The 22566-nt window shown below is 39.6% G+C and overlaps 1 protein-coding gene and 1 non-coding gene across 2 annotated transcripts in view; both read left to right on the forward strand.

Moving 5' to 3' along the window:
* The window catches only part of LOC118488888 (myosin-2 heavy chain-like), a 39191-nt gene that overhangs the window by 15473 nt on the left and 1152 nt on the right, over window positions 1–22566 (forward strand). Inside the window, exons 4-5 of the mRNA XM_035986302.1 lie at window positions 19400–19977; window positions 20490–21284. Coding sequence (XP_035842195.1) covers window positions 19400–19977; window positions 20490–21284 — 1373 coding nt within the window. The remainder of the gene's footprint in view (window positions 1–19399; window positions 19978–20489; window positions 21285–22566) is intronic.
* LOC118489423 lies at window positions 6988–7094 on the forward strand. The gene has a single exon (XR_004887443.1). It is a non-coding gene; the product is annotated as a small nucleolar RNA R71 (small nucleolar RNA).

Genomic DNA, 22566 nt, shown 5'->3' on the forward strand with positions numbered 1-22566 from the left:
GTTACTTTTACCACTGACGGTACTTTACCCGTCTTTTAGTATTAACGGGGTTTGATTACCAAACCCGTTTTCGGGGTGTTACAAGTCTACCCCCTTAGAGAGGTTTCGTCCTCGAAACCTTTTCTTACATAATTCATTGAGTTTAAACTCAATGTATTTGATCCGAGAAATCTTTTAAACATTACTTATACTTTTATCCAATTGTTAGTATTACCAGATAAGTATGGTAACATCTTTTTGGTCACTAATTGTCTACGTATCTCATACGATATAGCGCAACTTGAAATAACGTAATCTCGTTATTTCCACTAGTTTAGTTAACTTAGCGATATCCATCGCTTTCATATACTATCGAATTCTTTATGAATCTGTTACTTTGACCCGTTTAAAGGTCTTTAGTGAAATCTTTCACTTTTAGCAACAAATGCTTTTGTTTTCAAATTTATTTATTCAGTTCAGTTATACCGAATCTACCGCTTACAAGCAAAATAAATTTCTTGATTTGAATTGTTGACCTTAACCGGTCTCACTAACTAGACTTATTAGTCTAGTTACTTTTACCGCTCGCTTGGTTATAATGTGATTCTACCTCACGTTGCATTTCTTGACCGTGATCATGTCACATCATGTTTAATTCATATCAACCTTTCATTTTCGAAAACATCACTTTTTCGAATATATCGTCTTGCGCCTATTAGCGTCAAGACTTGTATCCTTCATGCTTACTATTTAAATTCCTATCATAATTTATATTTGTAAAAACGTTATTTCTTACTAAAACCAAAGTTTTAGTTTTAGGATCTTCTCTTTAACTTTTGTCAGAATTATGGATACTGACAGTCCATAATTTATTCTTTTACAGTCTTAGTTTTATGCGGGGAATCGTAACAAGTTCCCTCACCTTACACTATTGACCCGTAGGTTCCTTCACTTAACCTCGTAGGCTATTTCCTTAAGCTTTCACCTCTTTAAGGCAAGGCCCTTATGATCCCTTTGCTTCAATTCATGACCCGTGGGTCATTTTGGCCTCGTAGACCTTCACACTAATTAATATCCCGTAGGTTATGATGATCTCGTAGATCATCTTTTATTCGAGTCTTTATTCACATGTGTATACGTTTATATACGCATATGGCGTTAAGGCACTCCTTTTTATGGTTAGAATTATTCATTTTTACTTTTTTTTTTGGATTTCGTTTGACCTTGACCGTAGTCTAAGGCTACATTGTTTTCTTTCGAATTATCTTTCTGACTTTATGACTTCTAACGTCATTTACACGTCGGTTTGTCCTACACTTACCGTTACCCGGTTCTTACCTATACTTCTTTACGACCCATTACCTGGGTTCTTTATCTTAGTTTTTTTTTTAACATTTTTGTTTCGCTAGTTTGCGTTTTTCCTATATATATTCCTTTATGACCCATCACGTAGGTTCATTAATGTTTCGTGCTTCCATTATTCAGTTTGCGCTTACTTGCACTACCAAGTTTTTATACCTTATTTATCTCGTTTGACTTGTTCATGTGAAATTTCATCACTTATGAACATCAAACTCCATTCTTTATTCGACCCGTTCAACTTTAAAATAGTTGAGCGTAGTTATTAACATTTATGTTTGCAAATTCTCATTGTCTTTTAGTCATGACTCATATTCCGAGTCTTTTGACTTTCTATCTCGCGTTCCCATCTCTTGGTTTACGCATTCTTTCCAAATCCTACCCATTCATCGGGTATCTTTACCTTAATCATTTCCAAGTAACCATTCTTATATGGTTTTAGACGTTATTTTAATTTATTTGGTCGTCTTAGCGAGATCCATCGCTTTTATTCAATCAAGTCCTTTATTCTTTATTCAATTCGTTTGACTTGTCCATGTGAATTTCATCACTTGTGACAGTCAAACTTTTATCCCTATGCCTTAGCATTCCTATTGGTCGGTCTGTATTTTCTTTTTACTTGATCCTTGTCCCTTCTCTCGGGCTCGTTATTCTTACATAATACGCTTCCGTCATCCGACTTACGTTTACGTTTACTATCAAACATCTTACTTATTTGATTCATTTGGGTACCATTTAAGTTAGTCCCATTCACCCCACCCTTACTACATCAGACATAAATGTGTCCGCTATAAGAAGTTCATGGTATCATATGCCACTACTTACTTGGCCAGAGTAAGCGATTAACACATGACACACATGACCTTTTTATAGTTTTCACATCACGCCCTATGTAAGTAATGCCTCTATTTGTTTCTCTTGGAAACATATCCCGAATACATTTTCAATTCGGTTTTCCAAGTTTCTAACTTACATATGCAACAATCATTCCCTACATGTTTGTTGCATATTGCTATTTGTGCGTTTATATTTAAAAGCGTGCACCTGGTAATGTTTGCCCCGATGGGCGTTCCTTGCCAATAACCTTGTACGCGGTCGTTACGCGATTTAGTCCTTGGTGAGCATGCTCCTCTTGTCATACTTTGGACCATTCCTCTATCATATCCGTAATTTGTTCAACCCTCGTCATCTTCAAATGCGAGTTTCCTCCAATTAGAACATTCGTAAAAGTTAGTAATGTCAACTTTATTAAATGCCCGTATCATAATACAAGGCTTTTCTAGTATACGTGTTAGCGCACGTAATTTTTTTAACTATATCTATTATTTAATTGAGGTTACACGATAACCCTATGTGTTGTTTACAACACTTTAACATGCTAAACCATTAAAATACACGTACTTACCGGATTTGCGATCAAGCCTCGAACCGAACACCAATCTTTATCAAGAGCATAAGGTTTAAGTCCAAGCATAGTTTTCCCACCATACTTAAATCTCTTAAACCAAGGCTCTGATACCAACTTGTAACACCCTTGCTTGTTTAATACAATATTTTATATAAGTTTCGTAAACATGCATGTTTTTACGATTACACGTAATTATGTCAATACGAGTTTACTAAAACTTTTACAATTTAAAGAAAAGAACAACTTAATGTAATTGAATTCGTCGTTTAAAAGATACGACAAAACGCCGCGCAGAAGCTTTTAACTTTATCGTGTTCGGTTCTTCTTCGAGCTTGATCTTCATCCGGGCACTCTTGGCGATCACCTATGATCAAAACCAACTTAAAAGTTAGTTTTGATAGTTAAATAACAAGTTTAAACAAGTTATATGGGTCAAACAAACAAAATTAAATGTTTTTCAGGTTCAGGGGGGCTAGGCGTCACGCCTAGGGGCTAGACGCCCCACCTAGCCCCCTTTTTGGCAGAAAGTTTTTATTATGTTGTTGCATATTCTCAGCATAACCCGATTTCACGGAAACGAGCATAACTCTCTCGTTTTTAATCCGTTTTACCCGATTCTTTTTCCTACGTGTCCGTAATTTAATTCTCCATCTTATGAAGTTGAAATCCAACATCCGGCATAACAAAATTTCAGACCTTTAAGTCTTCGACTTAATACCTTTTTACAAAGTTTTGACCCGTTCATGCGTTTATCAAACAAACATGTTTGCTTGATCCCAAATTCACATCAATCTTATAATTTCAATCTTGTCTATCATATTAGGTTCAATTCACGAGTTTATGTATATTCTTAAACCCGTTTGTACTTAAATGCATATTTTGACCCGTTAAGGGTATTTAAGTACTTTTTCCGCATAATTCATACTCGTTTATTTCTAGCATCTTATTTTCGCAATATTTATCAAATGATCTTCCACCAGAACTATTTTTATGGTGGATTTAGCATAACTAACCTATTATCCCAAAATTTACCCATCGGTTGGTCATTTTACGCAAATGACCATTTTTATGCATTTGACCCAAGAATATGTATTCCTGTAACTTTTATTCATATCTAATGATTCCATGATCTTGATGCAAGTTCCTAAACAACCCCTATGGGTCGTTTACCCAATATACCCTTCAAGGGTGTTTTGGTCCACTTTAGTCCCTCACTTTACGACGAAGGACTTTCGTTAAATATTTGACCATAAATTATATATTTAACTAAAAGCTTATTTATGCGTACCTGGCTCGGGTCAAGGTATTGACCTGTTTACATAACTTTTTGCTTTAAATCTTTCTAGTTGAAGCAACGCATGCTTATGTTATTTCCTGTGATTACAAAACTCAACAAGCGATTTGTCAATGTAATTGTCAAATGGTGTTAACCACACCATTTGACCCATTTAGTCTAATTGACCATTTGTCCGTATGAGATGGTATTTAATTACCATTTCACCCCTTTAAACCTATCCCGGTTTTCCTTTGAACTTGTTTTACTTAAAACCGTTTTTATTTCTTCGTCATTACATGACTAATTTACCATTTTACCCTTTTTTACTATAATTCATGATTTCTTACCATGTTCCCTCATTCCGACTCTCATTGAATCTTGTCGGAATATCATATACCAACCACTTAGTAGCATTCATATCAATACTTGAAATTAAGTAACTTTGCAAATAATGTAAAGGGCCGTAAGCTCTACTTACCTAGCATCCGAATACGCTTTCTTCTCGTGCTTGATTCGTTTGACCGCTTCTTTCCCAAGCCTCCACCTAGCTCGTTAGGCGACAAACTATCATCATTCACAAGGTGGTTAAATTAGTCATTTCAATTCACGACTATTCCACCTTACGTATTTTCTATGTCGAAACCACTATTCGACTTTATCATTGGTTAGTTTGACTTTTATAGGTCAACTATCTTAAATCATACAATAGGCATAATTAAGTTAAATCAACATTGTGATTAGAACCCGTTTTAACCCTTATTTCACGTAATTAGTCAAATAAGGCAATTACGCGTTTCATCCGTAATTTCAACATATTAACATTCACTTAGGCATTTTAACAAACACCTTGCGGGCATGATTTCTCACAATTTATTATCAAGCTCAATACTTGTCATTTAGCCATGGTTAACATCAACTAAGCATGTTTGCATCAATTTTCACATTAACAAAATCTGAATTTACTTCCTAGAACTCGAATTACACTAGAACAACATTTAAAATTCTAGTGTTTAACATGTTCCTACAACACCCACTTATCACCTTCTATGGTGATTGTGAATTCACAAGAAATAAGCATGATTTCAACATGTGATTGACTAGGGTTTTACTCCTAGACATTATACATTCCTATTTCATCAAAATAACCAACATGCAACCATCAATTTCGAATTCTCTAGGTTTGCTCAGAAATTCAAGTAGAGATTTTCTATCAAGTTTCACATACCTTATGACCCCCTTGCAATGGACATCACCAATCTAGGCTCGGATTTCGTTTTGGAGTTGATATTGACCTTCAATTTGATCAAATTGCACAAACTAGGGTTTGAGAGCAAGCTCTGGTCGTCCCCTGTGTTCTAATCGACCAGACACACTTAAGTGTGTGTTTGGTGTTAAGTTTTTTTTTGTTTTAATAATATAACTTTGCAATTGTCCAACTTTGGTCCCTCAATTATCCATGGTTTATAAAAGACTTACTAGTCCATGCTTCTTTATTGTTTTTAAACAAATAATTAACTAGGTTAATTACCCCTAGTTAACTCAGTGAGTCCGGGAGTTCTAACCCGTTTATTTTAAGTTCCGTTAACTCTGGCCTTTTATCCATTTCATCTCTTGAAAGTTCTTATCCGCTTTTTAATTAATATTAGGATTATTTATTTAAATCCTAATATTTTCCGGGTTACTTTTACCACTAACGGTACTTTACCCGTCTTTTAGTATTAACGGGGTTTGATTACCAAACCCGTTTTCGGGGTGTTACAGGGGGATTCCCCAATCGAACAAGGGATTGTGAAGCTTTCGGGATCAATCTTCTTTTGCGGGAGTTTGTTGAGTAGTAAGGCGGAGCATTCTTCGCTTAAATTAACTAATTGCAATGATTCAATTTTCCTTTTGTTAGTAAGGAAGTCCCTCATAAATTTTTAATATTTAGGCATTTGGGTTAGGACTTCAATAAATGGAATATTAACATGCAATTGTTTTAGCAGTTTTTCGAACCTTGTGAATTGCTCATCGGTCCTTTGGCGAATTAACCGACCGTGGTATGGAATCGGAGGATTCTTGGTTTTCTCTTGATTTTGTGGAGGAGCCGTCTCTTGTTGGGGTGTTGGTGGAGTCGTTGTTTGGCTGGATCGCCCCTTTTCAGTTGACGGTAATGGAGCTTCCTTGGGACCCGTGGTACAGTTTCTTAATGTGATGAGATGTACTTTTGCCTTTGGGTTGGTTTCGGTATTACTTGGTAATGCGCCTTGTGATCTCTCGGAGAACTTTTGAGCTATTTGACTTAACTGTTTTTCAATGTTTTGAATACTAGCTTGTTGATTTCTAAAATTCGATTCCAATTGTTGAAATCGATCCAAGTTTTTCTTTTCGGTGTCAGAGATGAGGCGAGATACGGTATCTTCAAGCCTTTCTCGTCCCCCTGTTGTTGAGAGAAATTTTGTGACTCGTTTCTTGGTTGTTGAAAGTTTGTTCGTTGGTTTAGATTTTGTTGGTTACTACTGTTACCGGGTTCTCTCCAACCAAGGTTAGGGTGGTTACGCCATCCTTGGTTGTAGGTACCCGTTGGAGGACCCGACGGCCTAGGTTTATTGTCTATGTACTTTACCGTTTCTGTTTGATTATCCAATTCTTTCATACAACTCCAATTTTCATGTGACCCACCACACCCTTCATAAGCCATAACCACATCTGTTTTTGCCATTTCTAACTTTTTGATTTTTGAAGAAAGGGCCTCAATTTGAGCTTGTAAAGAAGTGTTTTCGTCAACCTTATGGGCACCCGGGGCAATAGATTTATTTCCTCGGGGAGTGTGCCACTGGATATTGGTTTGAGCAATTTCCTCAATTTGATTATATATTTCATTTGGATGACGATTACCTAGAAGTCCCCGGAGCTAGAGTTAAGTGTTTGTCTTGTGTGTGGCAACAATCCATTATAGAAAGTAGATACTTGTTGCCAAACCGCAAGACCATGATAGGGACACTTTCTTAATAGCTCCTTGAACCTTTCCCAAGTTTCATATAAGGATTCCCCATCTTCTTGTAAGTACGTATTAATTTCAGTCATTAATTTAGCCATTTTAGTAGGAGGGAAATACTTATGTAAAAACTTTTGGGCTAGTTCATCCCAGGTGTTTACCGAGCCAACTGGAAGGGTATTAAGCCAAGCTTTAGCTCAGTCTTTTAATGAAAATGGAAACATCCGAAGGCGGATGGCGTCATTCGATGCTCCATTGATGCGAAATGTATCACATATTTCCAAGAAATTGGTAATATGTAAATGGGGATCTTCGTCCGCAAGTCCATGGAAGGTTGCGGAGTTTTGGAGCATCTGTATCAAATGCGGCCGAAGTTCGAAGTTGCTGGCCTCGACATTCGGGGCATTGATAGCGGCGCCGAGGTTACCTACAGTGGGTCGTAGGTAATCCATGAGGGTACGTTGACCCGCCATTGGAAGTGGGTCCCCCGAAACTTTCTCTTGGTTTTTAGCTTTAACTCTTTTTCTTAGAAAGCATTCGGGTTCGTCTAGCGGTTCCTTTATGGCTCTGTTAGAACTGGAGCTCATACACTATGTAGAAAGATCAGGTGTGGTGCTTAGGTTCCAAGTCTTGCAATAAAAACACAAAAGAAAGTTGGTCAGAAGTTTCACCACGGCCCCGTGTCCAGATGAGCACGGCCCGTGGTCAGAGATACAGTAATTGTTTTCCGGATCCCTATTACTGGAGAGCTTGACATGGCCCCGTGTTGCACCGACACGGCCCCATGCTCTACCCTCTGTAACTCGGAAAATAAAAACTGCAGTAACAATGCTGGGCACGGCCAGTGTCCAACCAGGCACGACCCGTGCTGAGCTCTGCAGAAACTGAAAAATTATGAAAAGTCGTAAAAAAATAGAAAATTAAAAGAAACAATTAGGCCGCTGATTCTTTACATTCTTAAAATCCTTTTGTCCCCGGCAACGGCGCCAAAAACTTGATGCGTGTGTGGTGTGTTATATTCTTATGTATATTTTTAGCACTTTTTAACCACTTTAGTCAAGTTTTAAATTTATAAAACATGATATTTACTAACACCAAACACACATATAGGAAATTGCACCCATCGTGAGCGTAGTATAGTGTTGGTAAGATACCGAGGTCGTCCAAGGACACAAGAGCTTTAAATACCGGTTTATCCTCAACGTCTAATCAAATCAAAAGTTTAGAAAAAGGTTTTTAAACTAGAAAATAAAAACTAAAAAAAATGCTGAAAATGAAAATAAAAATAAAAACAGATAGACAAGATGAATCAACTGGATCCGACTCGCCTTTAGTGTAACCTTTGATTATTTCCTCACTTTTGCACTTTTTAAGAGATTATCATAGTTATTGTAGTAGGTGACGTTACCCTCAACCCAGTAGTTTGAGTCAGCAAGGATACAATACTAAAGGGTTTGATTATTGAAAGATAATTAATTAGGTTATTAATGCGTAATGTGGTAGGCCCCTCTTTTGAAGGTGACGTTACCCTCGGCTAAGTAGTTTGAGTCAGCAGGGATACAATCCTAAATAGCCGGGTTAATATATTAATAGTAGTTTACATATGAGGGGATCAAGAAATTCGGACCCCCGCCATCCAATACCAGTGGGTATTGAAGGAGATCCTACTAAGCTTGACCCAGGTCCTTGCAGGATCTATACACTGAACAAGGCAAGACTCTTACCAAACCATTCCCTTAACCCCCGACCAAGTAGCCAACATATCTCCATATAGACCGTGGAGATATGAATGGTGTAAATCTTTTATTTTATATAGACAGTAAAATAACGCCAAGACACCACGGACAAAAAATAAGGAAGACTCACCTTCAACATAAGAAACTAGTTATTAAAGTCTTTAATACATAGCCAAATAAAAAGTGCGAAAAGATTAAAAATAAAAAGTATTACACTAATTGCTTGTCTTCACCAAGTGATGTAAGAGACATAGGCAAACATGGCCTTTGATTGTCAAGAACTTTTATGATCAATCTTGGATCCCGAGACTACTACACACACTCTATGATGGATGATGGATGATGGTGTTGTGGTGGTGGTGGAGTGTGGGTGAAGTGTGAGAGAGGTGGTTTGCCAAGGGATGATTTGCAAGTGAGCCAAGCACCCCTATTTATAGCCTGTACAGAAGCCCGGACACGGCCCCGTGTCCATTGGGCACGGCCCCGTGTCCACCCATCTTCTCTTTCTTCATTAATTGCAGTTTGTCTGCATTAGTTGACCACGCCCCCGTGTCCGCTGGGCTCGACCAAAACCACCGAAAAACATTCAAACTTTGTAGAATATAGCTGGACAAGCCAGCCGATTGGACAGTTAGTCGATCGGACATGCCAGCCGATCGAACAGGCCAGCCGATCGGACAGGCTAGCCGATCGGACAGGCCATCCGATCGGGCAGCAGTCCATCCGAACGGGCCGACATTCGATCAGATTATCATTCGTTTCTTGTTTATCTCGCTATCATTTAACGCGCTATCAAACGCTCACGCAAACAGTCTGTAATCAGGGTATTCTCAAACATTTTTCCGCCAAATCCAACCAAGCCGTGTTAGCTTGCCGAATACGCACTGTGAGTATACTCAAACCCCTTTTAATCGCATTTTTGGGTGTAACATACGTTCCTAAATAAATCGAACTTATCAATGAATTATTCAATCAATCTATTTATCATTTGCGAATAACTGTTATGCATATTTATACGCAATGCTAGTTACATATGCGTTAGGACTTATACTCGCGAGGTCCCGCCTTAACTAGTATAATACTATAGCACCCGACGGGGTCTAGTTAGGATGAATAGTAATCGTAATCACAGCTCAAGTGACTTAGCTGGTAGTATCTGTCTTTTTGCATGTATGTTGAGGTATCTCGTTTATGTATTTGGTAATTCGCATCACTTTTTATCTATTTTTACGCTACACTATCAAAACTTGTATACTCGCCAATACTTTTATATTGACAATCTTTTAACGTATGTTGCGGGATTAGTAGCAGTCTACATCGAATCAAGCTAGGAAGTCTAGAAACTCACTTAAAAATCTATGTTGTCGGATTGTATTGTTCGAGAGGACAAGAAATCTGTGATACCTTATGTGATTGTATGGTTTATTAGTATTGGATAATGAACACATTAAATACTGTCGCAATATAGTTGTTATGGATTCTCTTGAGCAATTTGATTCGCATAGTGGTGCGCCCCGATGATTCCGCCATCGGTTAGGGTGTGATAGATTGGTATCAGAGCCATAACTATAGGGAATTAGGCAAGACTCGACCTAGTCCGGGTCGATGTCTTAGAAATGACCTAGTCTATAGTCTAAGTACCAACAGGCCGACTCGTACGAACCCAGTAAGGTTTGTATTGAGCCTACTTGATACTCTCGATTGAAATTGCTAAAAACTACAACTTTGTGTGAACACCGCGTACTACCGCTTCACACGAAGAAGCCTTTCCTAAGGACGAAACACTACTTAGCCTTTCCTAAGGCTGACACAATACCCATGTTTTCAAAAATACTCGCATATCACAACCGAGTGATCCAGTCGAGACCAGGTGTGAAAACCGAGAACTCTCGATAAGATTGCTTACTCAGCGCATTTCTAGCACGAGAACTTTTCGTCAAGCTAGGAGTAACATCCCTATCTCGACAAAAATCTCCATTTCGAACTTCTAGGTGGAACTCTCGGATTTATCCGATGTGCACCACCGCAACTAGGAACAAGGCTGTTAAGACAGGGGTGAAACCAATGCCAGATAGCTGCCAAAAAGCACAACCCAGAAAACACAATATGCGCTCCAGCCACACCTTTGTAACTCCAAATACCCGGATGGTGGCGACTAGATCAACGTGTTATTGCTGCAGTACCTTAATAAACCGTTCCACTCGCTAAAATGGTTTTTGAAAAGCTCTCACCAAGGACTCGACCATAACAATGACTCGAGCCACGCGATGACTAAGAGGACGAATGTCATGATTTGCATCCCAGTGGAAACATAAGTCTTCAAGGTCAACGCGCATGCACGAGCTTATTGGATATACTCGGGTTACCTTGGGTAGTCGACGCCTAAACACCCGAGGCACTCTGATTATCTTACTAAGCCTACGACTCGCCGGTTTTACGCTTTGATGAACTACGCACGCTTTATGTGTTTATTTTACGATTTATCAATTTTCGCTCTCTATTTTACAAAACGCACAACTCGCACAGCCATCGCAATCTAAAATGAAGACCGAATGTTCGCAACAAAACTAATGTCTAATTACTCGCTTACGCTCCCCATCTCTCCTTCCCATCACGTCCTCGCGTATTTTACACCGATATGTACGTGGGTGAGTATAAATTACAACTATTTATATATACAAAACAAATCATTGTGTGAGAACTTAGGAATCTCGTGTCTCCTATGTGGCTCCTATGCGAAATCTAATATATTATACGCTACAAGTTTTGATCACGCTCAATCGCATCGCAAACTCAAAAATCATTATGACCGAATCTCACTCCGAATATCTCTCTGTCTAGATGCCTTCCAACAACTCTACCTCGACACGAATGGCTTGGAGAAGAGTCAAACGATGCGCTGATAAGAGGATTGCTTCGCTTGTGACCAAGGAAGTGGTCAAGCTCATTCCTCAAATTGTCGCTCAAGTGCACTCTCTCAGCAACTCTCGATCCTCGGAAGACTCTAAGACGGAAGCGCCGCAATCTGCTTTTCTTTACAAGCACTTTAAAGCCTGTGATCCGATGGAATTCACAGGTGAAGGAGGTGTCTCTCAACTACTCCAATGGTTTGATTCTATCGAAGTCACCCTTCGACACACTAGGTGTCCCGATGATTTTCGTACTACTTGCGCTACCGGAGTATTTCAATCGTGGGCACTCGACTGGTGGACCGCCGAACGTAACAAACGTGGGATCTCCGCGGCTTATGCTCTCCCTTGGAATGAGCTGAAAGAGCTCATGAAGGAAGAGTATTGCCCGCCCCACGAAGTCCAGCAGCTAGAAGACGAATTTTGGAAATCAAGCAAGTCGAAGGTGACAATGCTGGCTACACCGCAAGGTTCAAGCAGCTTAGCGCAATCTGCCCAAGTCAAGTCAACATTTCAGAAAAAGCCATTCCAAAGTACATCCGCGGCTTACCTGAGTGTGTAGGTGATTTTGTCGAAGCTGCAAGACCTGCTACCATTGAAGAGACCTACTGTTTAGCTGCAGAGATCAACGACAAACGAGTCCTGGACGGATTCTTATCCAAGAATCCTGTCAAACAAGCTCATCAAGCAATCATCATCAATTCTTCTGACGACTCCTCCAGCAAATCTACCAACGATTCTTCTAAGGAATCCACTGCCGATGTCTCCAGCGAATCATCAGACGAATCCGACAACGACACCTCATCGCAGGATTGCAACGAGCTCAACCGCAAGCGAAAGGAACCAAGCGTGGATGAAATTCCAAACCCCACTCCGCTACGATTTACCCCCGTTCTGGTGAAGCGCGTCTACACCGGAAGCCATCCTCAGTGTCTCATATGTACGTATCATCACCCACCAGGAACTAGCTGTCGTTATTGCGACAATTGCAACTGGTATGGTCACTTTACCCAGAACTGCCGCACCAGACCGCAGCCCTGAGGAATTTCAGCAACAACCGCAGTCTCCGCAAAAGTCCTCCACAGCAACGTTATTTTGTTTCTAATGTTGTTGTAATAATACGACTTATCGCTGTTAATCTCTTTTATGTGTGGAACTTATTCTAACACTCGACGCATGTGGATTCTATTTTCTCTCTTATACTCGCACACGATCGATATGCTAGCACTATGTGTTATATAATATATATTTACCCCTACTATGCGTTCTTGAGATAAGGTACGATAAACGTGCAAGGATCAGATTAATCACGGGTGCACACGGGATTATTTTGGTTAGTGCACGGAGATCGTAGTGAATTTCAATGATACCTTTACGTTCAGGGCATGGTTAACCGCGGTGGATACGCCACCGGTACTTCCTATATATAAGCTTCTTGACCATGTCTGACGAAGTGTGACACCTATTCACGGAACAGAGGCGCATGGTTGGAAACATGACGGTGTTTCGCTGTGCCAACAGAAGTTTTGTGAAGAAAGTGCCATGTGGAGTTGGAACGTAGACCTATTATACTATGGTGGTTATTTTTCGACACACTAAACTATACATCGCAAGGCGTAACAACCTCAATCGCAAACCAAAGCGTGTACTCGCAAGACTTTTCGTAAGTCAACACGCTCGCAATCGCATTATCGCATGGAATCTATCTCGCAAATCGCAATCGTATTAAGTGTCTCGCGCTATCGCTTATTGTGTGTTCGCAATCTCAGACGCTTATTACGTGGCTCGAAATCGCATTCGCATATTGTGCGTGTCACGCAATCTCTACCGCTGGCTATCGCTTGTTGTGTGGATCACTATCACTTTTGGTGTTCTCGCTTAATCGCTTATGTGTGTGTGCCCCTTTTTATGCATTGCTAATTACGAGTGTATCGCTCTATCGCTTATCGCTACTGTGTATCACCTGCTGGGAATCGCGTATTGTGAATCGCTTGACGAGTATAGCACACCACTCGTCGCTTCACGCCGTAACGCCTCTCGCACCTAACTTATCGCTTCGATATTCTCAACGCCTATCGCCATCGCTATTTGTGTTATCTGTGTTAGCTGTGTTATGTTAGCACTCATGACCTCGCTTCACGGGACGAAGCTAATAGGGCTAAGACACGGTGGTGTTTTAGCCGTATCAGCAGACCTTCGTGGAAAAAGGCCATGAGGGTTAATGGTAGTTAAAAATTGTGGTGTTATTAAATCTAATCGAATCGCATGTCTCCATTGCTCGCAACGCATCAACTGTCACTTATCACTCAACGGTTGTCGCTATCGCTTGACGCTATCGCTCATCGCTCTTCGCTTGTCTCTTATCGCTTTTCACTTATCGTTACCGCTTTTGATTAGTGTGTTATGTTGTGTCGTCAATCGATTCACTACCTCACTTGTATCACTGAACTGAGCTCGAAAACGACTTCATCGCTCAGTTCGCCCTTTCAAGACTTGACCCAACCCTTCTCGTTTGGATCGAGTCATCGCAATTCTATGTTGTCTGTACTATGTCGACACATATGACACCGCCTCACGAGACGGAAGCCATATGGGTAAAACATGGTGGATACGCCGCTGGTACTTCCTATATATAAGTGTTTTAGCCATATTGTAGAACTTTCGTGGGAAAGTACCATGCGGGGCCGACCTTAAATTTAAATTTTTAGTATAATGAAAGGATTTTGTTTACACAAATTTTGAACTCATCTTTCTTACAAAACTTTTCCTAAAAACTAGTTAAAACCTTTGTAGAAAACGAGATTTTCGTGTGACACCAGTGTGACAATCGACTCAAGTCAACGCCGTTTGGCGAGGAAAATTTCGTAAAATGATTTTTAGTCACTTTAAAATCTTTTAATAACCTAACAAAACCTTTCTCATCGTGCTGGTGTAAACACCGCTACAGTTAACACCGCACCGTGAGAAGACTTTCATAAACGAATTTTTCCTAATTAATCGACTTTTCGGAAATTTAAAACACTCTCTAATCGCTTTCGGTGTGCGTTATCATCTTTTGTCCTGCAAATCACCCTACTCGCTGCTATAGCCGGTTATCGCAGCACTCTCGCTCGTCGAATTTTAATCGATCGCTCGCTTATCTAGATGCTCTTAAATCGCTATTCTCATTCGCATAAACTCTTGCAACCCTACTAGTGGATTAATTTCGGGACGAAATTTCCTAAAGCAGGGGAGAATGTAACAACCCGCACTTTCGTGCGTTGTTACTACTCGTTATACTCGTTATCCTAGCACCAGAGATTCGGATCATAATGTACCTATATCGCACATATCGCTGCATCACAATATTTCGCATATTATCGCATATTTTATCGCTATCACATCACATTGCACTTGCTGACAACCACGAAGATGTCGAGTGAGGACCAATTCTACCCTCCTTGATAAGCCGTGGTGTGACGCAGTGCAACTCATTACTTAAAATACATTTAACGTTCACGATGACATTGAGAGAGGACCTATTCTACCCTCCTCAATTGTCGTGAAGCGTAGCAAGATGATCGCATACTCGAAACAAGACCCGGCTAATGTATCGCAACTTTGGATAATTAAATACATGATATGCATACATACATACGACCCTTATGAATAATTAAATATATATCTATGCAAAACGGTGTAACAAAATCATCGCAACGTGTAACGCACAGATCCAAATGCGGAGACACAACCGCCGGAGGTGTCCAACCGATCGGACAAGACATGTCCAACTGATCGGACAAGACATGTCCAACCGATCGGACAGACATGCTAACCGATCGGACAAACATGCCAACCAATCGGACAGACATGTCAGCCGATCGGACAGGCCATCCGATCCAGGTCACTACCCTTTCTCCTCCTCTTTGCCTATAAATACCCCTCAGTCACATCAAGAACACTTGATGTGACTGCTACTGTTCGACCAGACGCTCCAACCCCTTCATCTCTCGATTTCTCGCGATTCTTGTAAGTTTTCAACCCAAATCTTGTACTTCTTTTATCTATACGCACTCCTCCACCTTTCTATCTTTTGAATCTAAACCTTTAACCGTGAAATCAATGGATTTGAGGTGTTCTAGGATGATGTCATCATAAAGTTCTTATGAACTTCAAATGTTGGCCTCATTCCACCAAGAACAACTCAGATCCGAAGGATTTCCACAAGAATAAACAACATTTTCCCACATATCTACACATAATCATAAATGAAAGGATTGAAAGATGGTTTTTCCAACTTTCTTTCAACTCTTTTACACTCAAAGCACTCAAGACCGGTAGAATCGGAGCTTATACCGGCCTTCTACTCATTCCTAGTGTCGTGTTGGTCCAAGATCTGATTCCTAATGAAGAGACGACCAATTTCGGGTTAAACATGGAAAAACCGTCAAGAACGGCCAGATCTGATGGAACGGGGTGGTTCGCGGCCTTTAGAACAAGTTGGACTGGATGGAATTTTAGTTGTTTAGCACGTCACAGCAACGTCTCGACCAAAACCACCGAAAAACCTTCAAACTTAGTCGAATATAGTTGGACGGGCCAGCCGATCGGACAGGTAGTCGATCGGACAGGCCAGCCGATCGGACAGGCCAGCTGATCGGACAGGCCAGCCGATCGGACAGACCAGCCGATCGGACAGGCCAACCGATCGAGCAAGCCAGCCGATCGAACAGGCCAACCGATCGGATAGGCGAGCCGATCGGACAAGCTAGCCGATCGGGCAGCCCATCCGATCGGGCAGCAGCCTATCCGCACGGGCCGGCATTCGATCGGATTATCAATCGTTTCTTGTTTATCTCGCTATCATTTAATGCGCTATCAAACGCTTACGCAAACAGTCTGTAATCAGGGTATTCTCAAACATTTTTCCGCCAAATCCAACCAAGCCGTGTTAGCTTTCCGAATACGCACTGTGAGTATACTCGAACCCCATTTAATCGCATTTTTGGGTGTAACATACGTTCCTAAATAAATCAAACTTATCAACGAATTATTCAATCAATCTATTTATCATTTGTGAATAACTGTTATGCATATTTATACGCGATGCTAGTTACATATGCGTTAGGACTTATACTCGTGAGGTCCCGCCTTAACTAGTATAGTACTATAGCACCCGACGGGGTCTAGTTAGGATGAATAGCAATCGCAATCGCAGCTCGAGTGACTTAGCTGGTAGTATCTGTCTTTTTGCATGTATGTTGAGGTATCTCGTTTATGTATTTGGTAATTCGCAGCACTTTTTATCTATTTTTATGCTACACTATCAAAACTTGTATACTCGCCAATACTTTTGTATTGACATTGTTTTAACGTATGTTGCAGGATTAGTAGCAGTCTACATCGAATCAAGCTAGGAAGTCTAGAAACTCACTTAAAAATCTATGTTGTCGAATTGTATTGTTCGAGAGGACAAGAAATCTGTGATACCTTATATGATTGTATGGTTTATTAGTATGGGATAATGAACACATTAAATACTGTCGCAATATAGTTGTTATGGATTCTCTTGAGCAATCTGATTCGCATAGTGTCGCGTCCCGATGATTCCGCCATCGGTTGGGGTGTGACTCGGGAAATAAAAACTGCCAGTAACAATGCTGGGCACGGCCAGTGTCCGACCAGGCACGGCCCGTGCTGAGCTCTGCAGAAACTGAAAAATTAAGAAAAATCCTAAAAAAATAGAAAAATAAAAGAAACAATTAAGCCGCTGATTCTTAACTTTCTTAAAATCCTTGTGTCCCCGGCAACGGCGCCAAAAACTTGATGCGGGTGTGGTGTGTTATATTTTTATGTATATTTTTAGCACTTTTTAACCACTTTAGTCAAGTTTTAAATTTATAAAACACGATATTTACTAACACCAAACACACATATGGGCAAGTGCACCCATCGTGAGCGTAGTATAGTGTTGGTAAGATACCGAGGTCGTCCAAAGACACAAGAGCTTTAAATACCGGTTTATCCTCAACGTCTAATCAAATCAAAAGTTTAGAAAAAGGTTTTTAAACTAGAAAATAAAAACTAAAAAAATGCTGAAAATGAAAATAAAAATAAAAACAGATAGACAAGATGAATCAACTGGATCCGACTCGCCTTTAGTGTAACCTTTGATTATCTTAAGAGATTATCTCCACACTTTTGCACTTTTTAAGAGATTATCTTAGTTATTGTAGTAGGTGACGTTACCCTCAACCCAGTAGTTTGAGTTAGCAAGGATACAATCCTAAAGGCTTTGATTATTGAAAGATAATTAATTAAGTTATTAATGCGTAATGTGGTAGGCCCCTCTTTTGAAGGTGACGTTACCCTCGGCTGAGTAGTTTGAGTCAGCAGGGATACAATCCTAAATAGCCGGGTTAATAAATTAATAGTAGTTTACATATGAGGGGATCAAGAAATTCGGACCCCCACCATCCAATACCAGTGGGTATTGAAGGAGATCCTACTAAGCTTGACCCAGGTCCTTGCAGGATCTATACACTGAACAAGGCAAGACTCTTACCAAACCATTCCCTTAACCCCCGACCAGGTAGCCAACATATCTCCATATAGACCGTGGATATATGAATGGTGTAAATCTTTTATTTTATATAGACAGTAAAGTAACGACAAGACACCACGGACAAATGATAAGGAAGACTCACCTTCAACATAAGAAACTAGTTATTAAAGTCATTAATACATAACCAAATAAAAAGTGCGAAAAGATTAAAAATAAAAAGTATTACACTAATTGCTTGTCTTCACCAAGTGATGTAAGAGACTTAGGCAAACATGGCCTTTGATTGTCAAGAACTCTTATGATCAATCTTGGATCCCGAGACTACTACACACACTCTATGATGGATGATGGATGATGGATGATGGTGTTGTGGTGGTGGTGGAGTGTGGGTGAAGTGTGAGAGAGGTGGTTTGCCAAGGGATGATTTGCAAGTGAGCCAAGCACCCCTATTTATAGCCTGTACAGAAGCCCGGACACGGCCCCGTGTCCACCCATCTTCTCTTTCTTCATTAATTGCAGTTTGTCTGCATTAGTTGACCACGCCCCCGTATCCGCTGAGCACGACCCCGTGTGCAGAAGCGTATCTATACTATCAAGATTTCCCTGGATTCTGCGAATCTTAGTGTTGACCACGGCCCCGTGTCCGCTGGGCACGCCCCCATGGTGGGTGATAGAAGCTTCTATAACTTTGTCTTTTCTGCAGACACTTGGGCACGCCCCCGTGTTCTGTGAGCACGGGTCGTGTTCAGCCTTCTGTTCTCTTGTTTTTACTTGGGAGGATGTTGTCGAGGGGTCGGGCATGCCACGTTTATTCCTTTTCTTGTATTTATGTTAGATTTAGCTGCCTTTTTGCTTCTTTTGTTCATTTGAGCTCATTCAATCCTGAAAATACGAAAGGAAGACAAAAGCACACTTTTTCCAACATTAATACTAAAAAAGGGTTAGTTTTATGCCACAATTGATGTAAGTTATATGTTGAATTTTACACACATCAACGTTCTACAAAGCGTTCACATCCAAATCCTCCGAAACTTCAACTGTTCCACACCTAAAACCATAACAAAAGCAATCAATGATAACATTAACATGATAACTTTTACGGAACCCATTTAAAACCACCAAAGTTCAAAAGTATTGAAGATTACACATAGCGGAAAGAACGATTATCAACTGGGCTAAAGCTTATGAACACGAAATCTGGTTTTGTTTAGAGTTTGGATATGATAGACCTGCCAATGACAAAGGCGAAGAAATCCCACTCAAGAGCTTAACCACTGATGACAAGAAAAACTTCTCATATGAACAGAGAATGATTGCTCTAATCCAATCATCAATTAAAGATGACATTTTTGCATCACTTGAACATGACGGGTCATCAAAATCTGTTTGGGAAGCTTTACGGGTTAAAGCTGAGGGTGGTAAACAAATCAAAAAGAACAAAATAGCGTTACTTAAAAAAGAATTTGATTTATTTGACGGTTTAAAAGGTGAATCTGTAAGACAAATGATAGAAAGATTTTGTCACCTTAAAATCGTACTCGATAGGTTTGGAATTGTCAAAACACGTGAAGAAATTATTGATAAAATCATTGAAGCGTTACCACGAGCTGATCAGTGGCAAACGTTCGTGTTTATTTTAAAAAATGATGTGTTGTATGAAACAATCACTCTCGCTGTGTTGATTGAAAAGACTGAAACTCATGAACTTGAATTGCAGAAACAGAACAAGATGAGTAGCTCTTCGCATCAACAGAATGTCGGTCTTTACTACAAGGGCAATGTACCTCAGGTGACTGTAAATGAATCACCAAGCATTCAGTGTTGAAAAGACAAAAGAACCACAGAAAAGCTCATCAAGTTACGTTCCAGGATATCATTCATCGTCAACAACATCAAACTCTGAAGAACCTGAAGTGATTCTCTGCAACATCGCCTTAAAGCTAAAGAAGTCTTCGACAATGAACATCAATGCTGCTAAACAACAAATGAGTCTTCTGGGATCAATTTTGGAATCATACGAAGATCGGGTAGCTGGGAAAATTGGAAATTCCGAACTGACAAAGGAAGATTACGACTAGATTGATCCAGAAGAGATGGAGCTCATTGATCTGAGATGGTGTTTGGCAAGCTGCATTCGACGAGCTCAGGGGTTCATGGATATTACTGGCAGACAATCAATCTGTGGACCATCAACAAAGCTGGGCTTCGACAAATCAAAAGTGACCTGCTTCAAATGCAAGCAAAAGGGTCATTTCAAACGAGAATGCAGAAACTCTATCACAAGAAGATTACTATCAAAAGGCGATCTATCACAAGAACAGAGAGGAATCACCAAGGTTGAAACAAATTGAAGATAATCCTAAAAAGGAGAAATCAAGAGCTTGTGTTGTGATTCAAGATGATGAACGGTTTGACTGGAGCGAATTCCTTTCAGAAGATGATCTTGTTGATGATCGGTTCACAGCTCATGGCAGAACTATATCATCAAACATACATCGTGCATTTGTTGCCGAGATAAAGGAAAGAAGTCGAGAAGAGATTCTGAAAGAGAAAACATACAGAGAGAGATGCATTGTTGGATACAGAATTGAAGAGATGGAGAAAGAGTATGAAGAAGCTATAAGCAATGGAAGATATGACAAAAAGCGAGAATGTTGTGTCAACAGAGATGGTGAACCAGTTGTCCACAAGAAGGAAATAGTTTATGAAAATGTTCTTGCAGTAATCCCTCTATCTGGCGAATTTTATTCAAATCTTGCGAAAGATAAGAATTATGAGAAAAAGTTGAAGAAAATTGTCAGAGACGTCATGACAGTGAGTCTACGACGAAGAGATGAAGAGAGGATGAAGAAGAATGTTGAGAATCTGGTGGATGAACTGAAGAAAGTTGCTGAGGAAAAGAATGTTGATGAAGAAAAGAAGGCAGAAGAAGAGACTGTGAAAGATGAATATAATCTGAAGAAAGAAGAAGAAGCTGAGAAGAAGTTTGAAAGCTCGGTTAAAGTGAATGATGGTGCTATTGTTGGTGAGGAACAGCAAAACAGAGAAGTCGATCAAACAAAGACGGAAGCGAAAGCCGAAGAGCCAATCACTAAGGTAAAAACTGAATCTGAAATCTTAAAAACTATTGAACAGTGCAAGAATGCATGGAAACATGCAGTGTTTGTACTGAAAAAGACAAAAAGTTCAGAACAAGAGATCTAGAATTCACTAAAATCAAAGAAGTTTTCAAAATAAATGCAAAGAAATGTTAGAAAATGAAAAAGTTTTAAGAGAAAATGATGAAAAACTAACACAAAAGTGCAAGAGTTTAGAAAAAGAAAATGAAATTTTGAAAGAAAAGGTTTCGAAAATGACAGAATAGTGTTTACAAAAAGAAAATGCTTTTCAAGAAATGAAAAAGGAATACGATTCAATAAAATTGGCCTATCACATTACAAAAGAGTCATATGGAGATCTGAAGAGCCAAATGAAACTTGTTCAATCCAGATTGAAATATTGTTCTGAAACAACTTATACGCTTAAGCGACAGTATGAAATAAAGCAACAAGTTGTAAATTCTTACATTGAGGATGTTGCTAAGCTAAAGCGTCAAATAGCTGATTTAGAACAGGATAACAACAAGTTACATAGTTATCATGCATCATCATATGTGCTTGAAAAAATTTTCAACATAAAACCGGGTAATGATGATTCTGAGAAAAACAAGAAAGGTATTGGCTCAGAGTTTCATCAAGTTCCACCACCGTTTGAGGAAAAATTCACGTTCTATGATGACGAGAAGGTGGAAAAATCTTTCAACATGGTTGATCAATTGCCAGATAACATTGACGTAACCTATTCCGAATCTGATGATTCTAGTGATTCAGAGGTGGTAGGTAAGGTCATTGAAAGTGTTCTGAAAGAAGAGTCGGTGGAAACAGGTAAAACTAAATCACAGGATGAAAATGAAGGTAGTTTTCATGAAGGTTATCTGAAAAACTCAAAATCTAAGAAAAAAGGTGAATGATGATTCAAAAGGATTGGTTTATACCATGATTGGATCGGACAAATTATTCTCAGATATTGAATTCCCGATTTAGAATGTGATTTCAGAAAAGATTGACAAAGTTTTCAAAATGATTGAAATTGAAAAATATGAGATTCCAAAATTCGCTGGAAAAAGTCATAAAACTTTTTATAATAAACCTGGTTACAAGAAGAAAAACATGAAGCCTGGGTTGGGTTATAAAAAGAAACAAAATTGGAAGAAAAATGAAACGCCAAATTATCAAACAAAAATGAATTTTGTTCACGGAACAAGTTCAGAAGAAGAGAACAACAACAACAACAACCATACCTAGTAAATCCCACAAATAGCAGAGCTATTTATAGGGTC

Source organism: Helianthus annuus, chromosome 17 (genome assembly GCF_002127325.2).
Source record: "Helianthus annuus cultivar XRQ/B chromosome 17, HanXRQr2.0-SUNRISE, whole genome shotgun sequence".
In the NCBI taxonomy this organism is placed as follows: domain Eukaryota; kingdom Viridiplantae; phylum Streptophyta; class Magnoliopsida; order Asterales; family Asteraceae; genus Helianthus; species Helianthus annuus.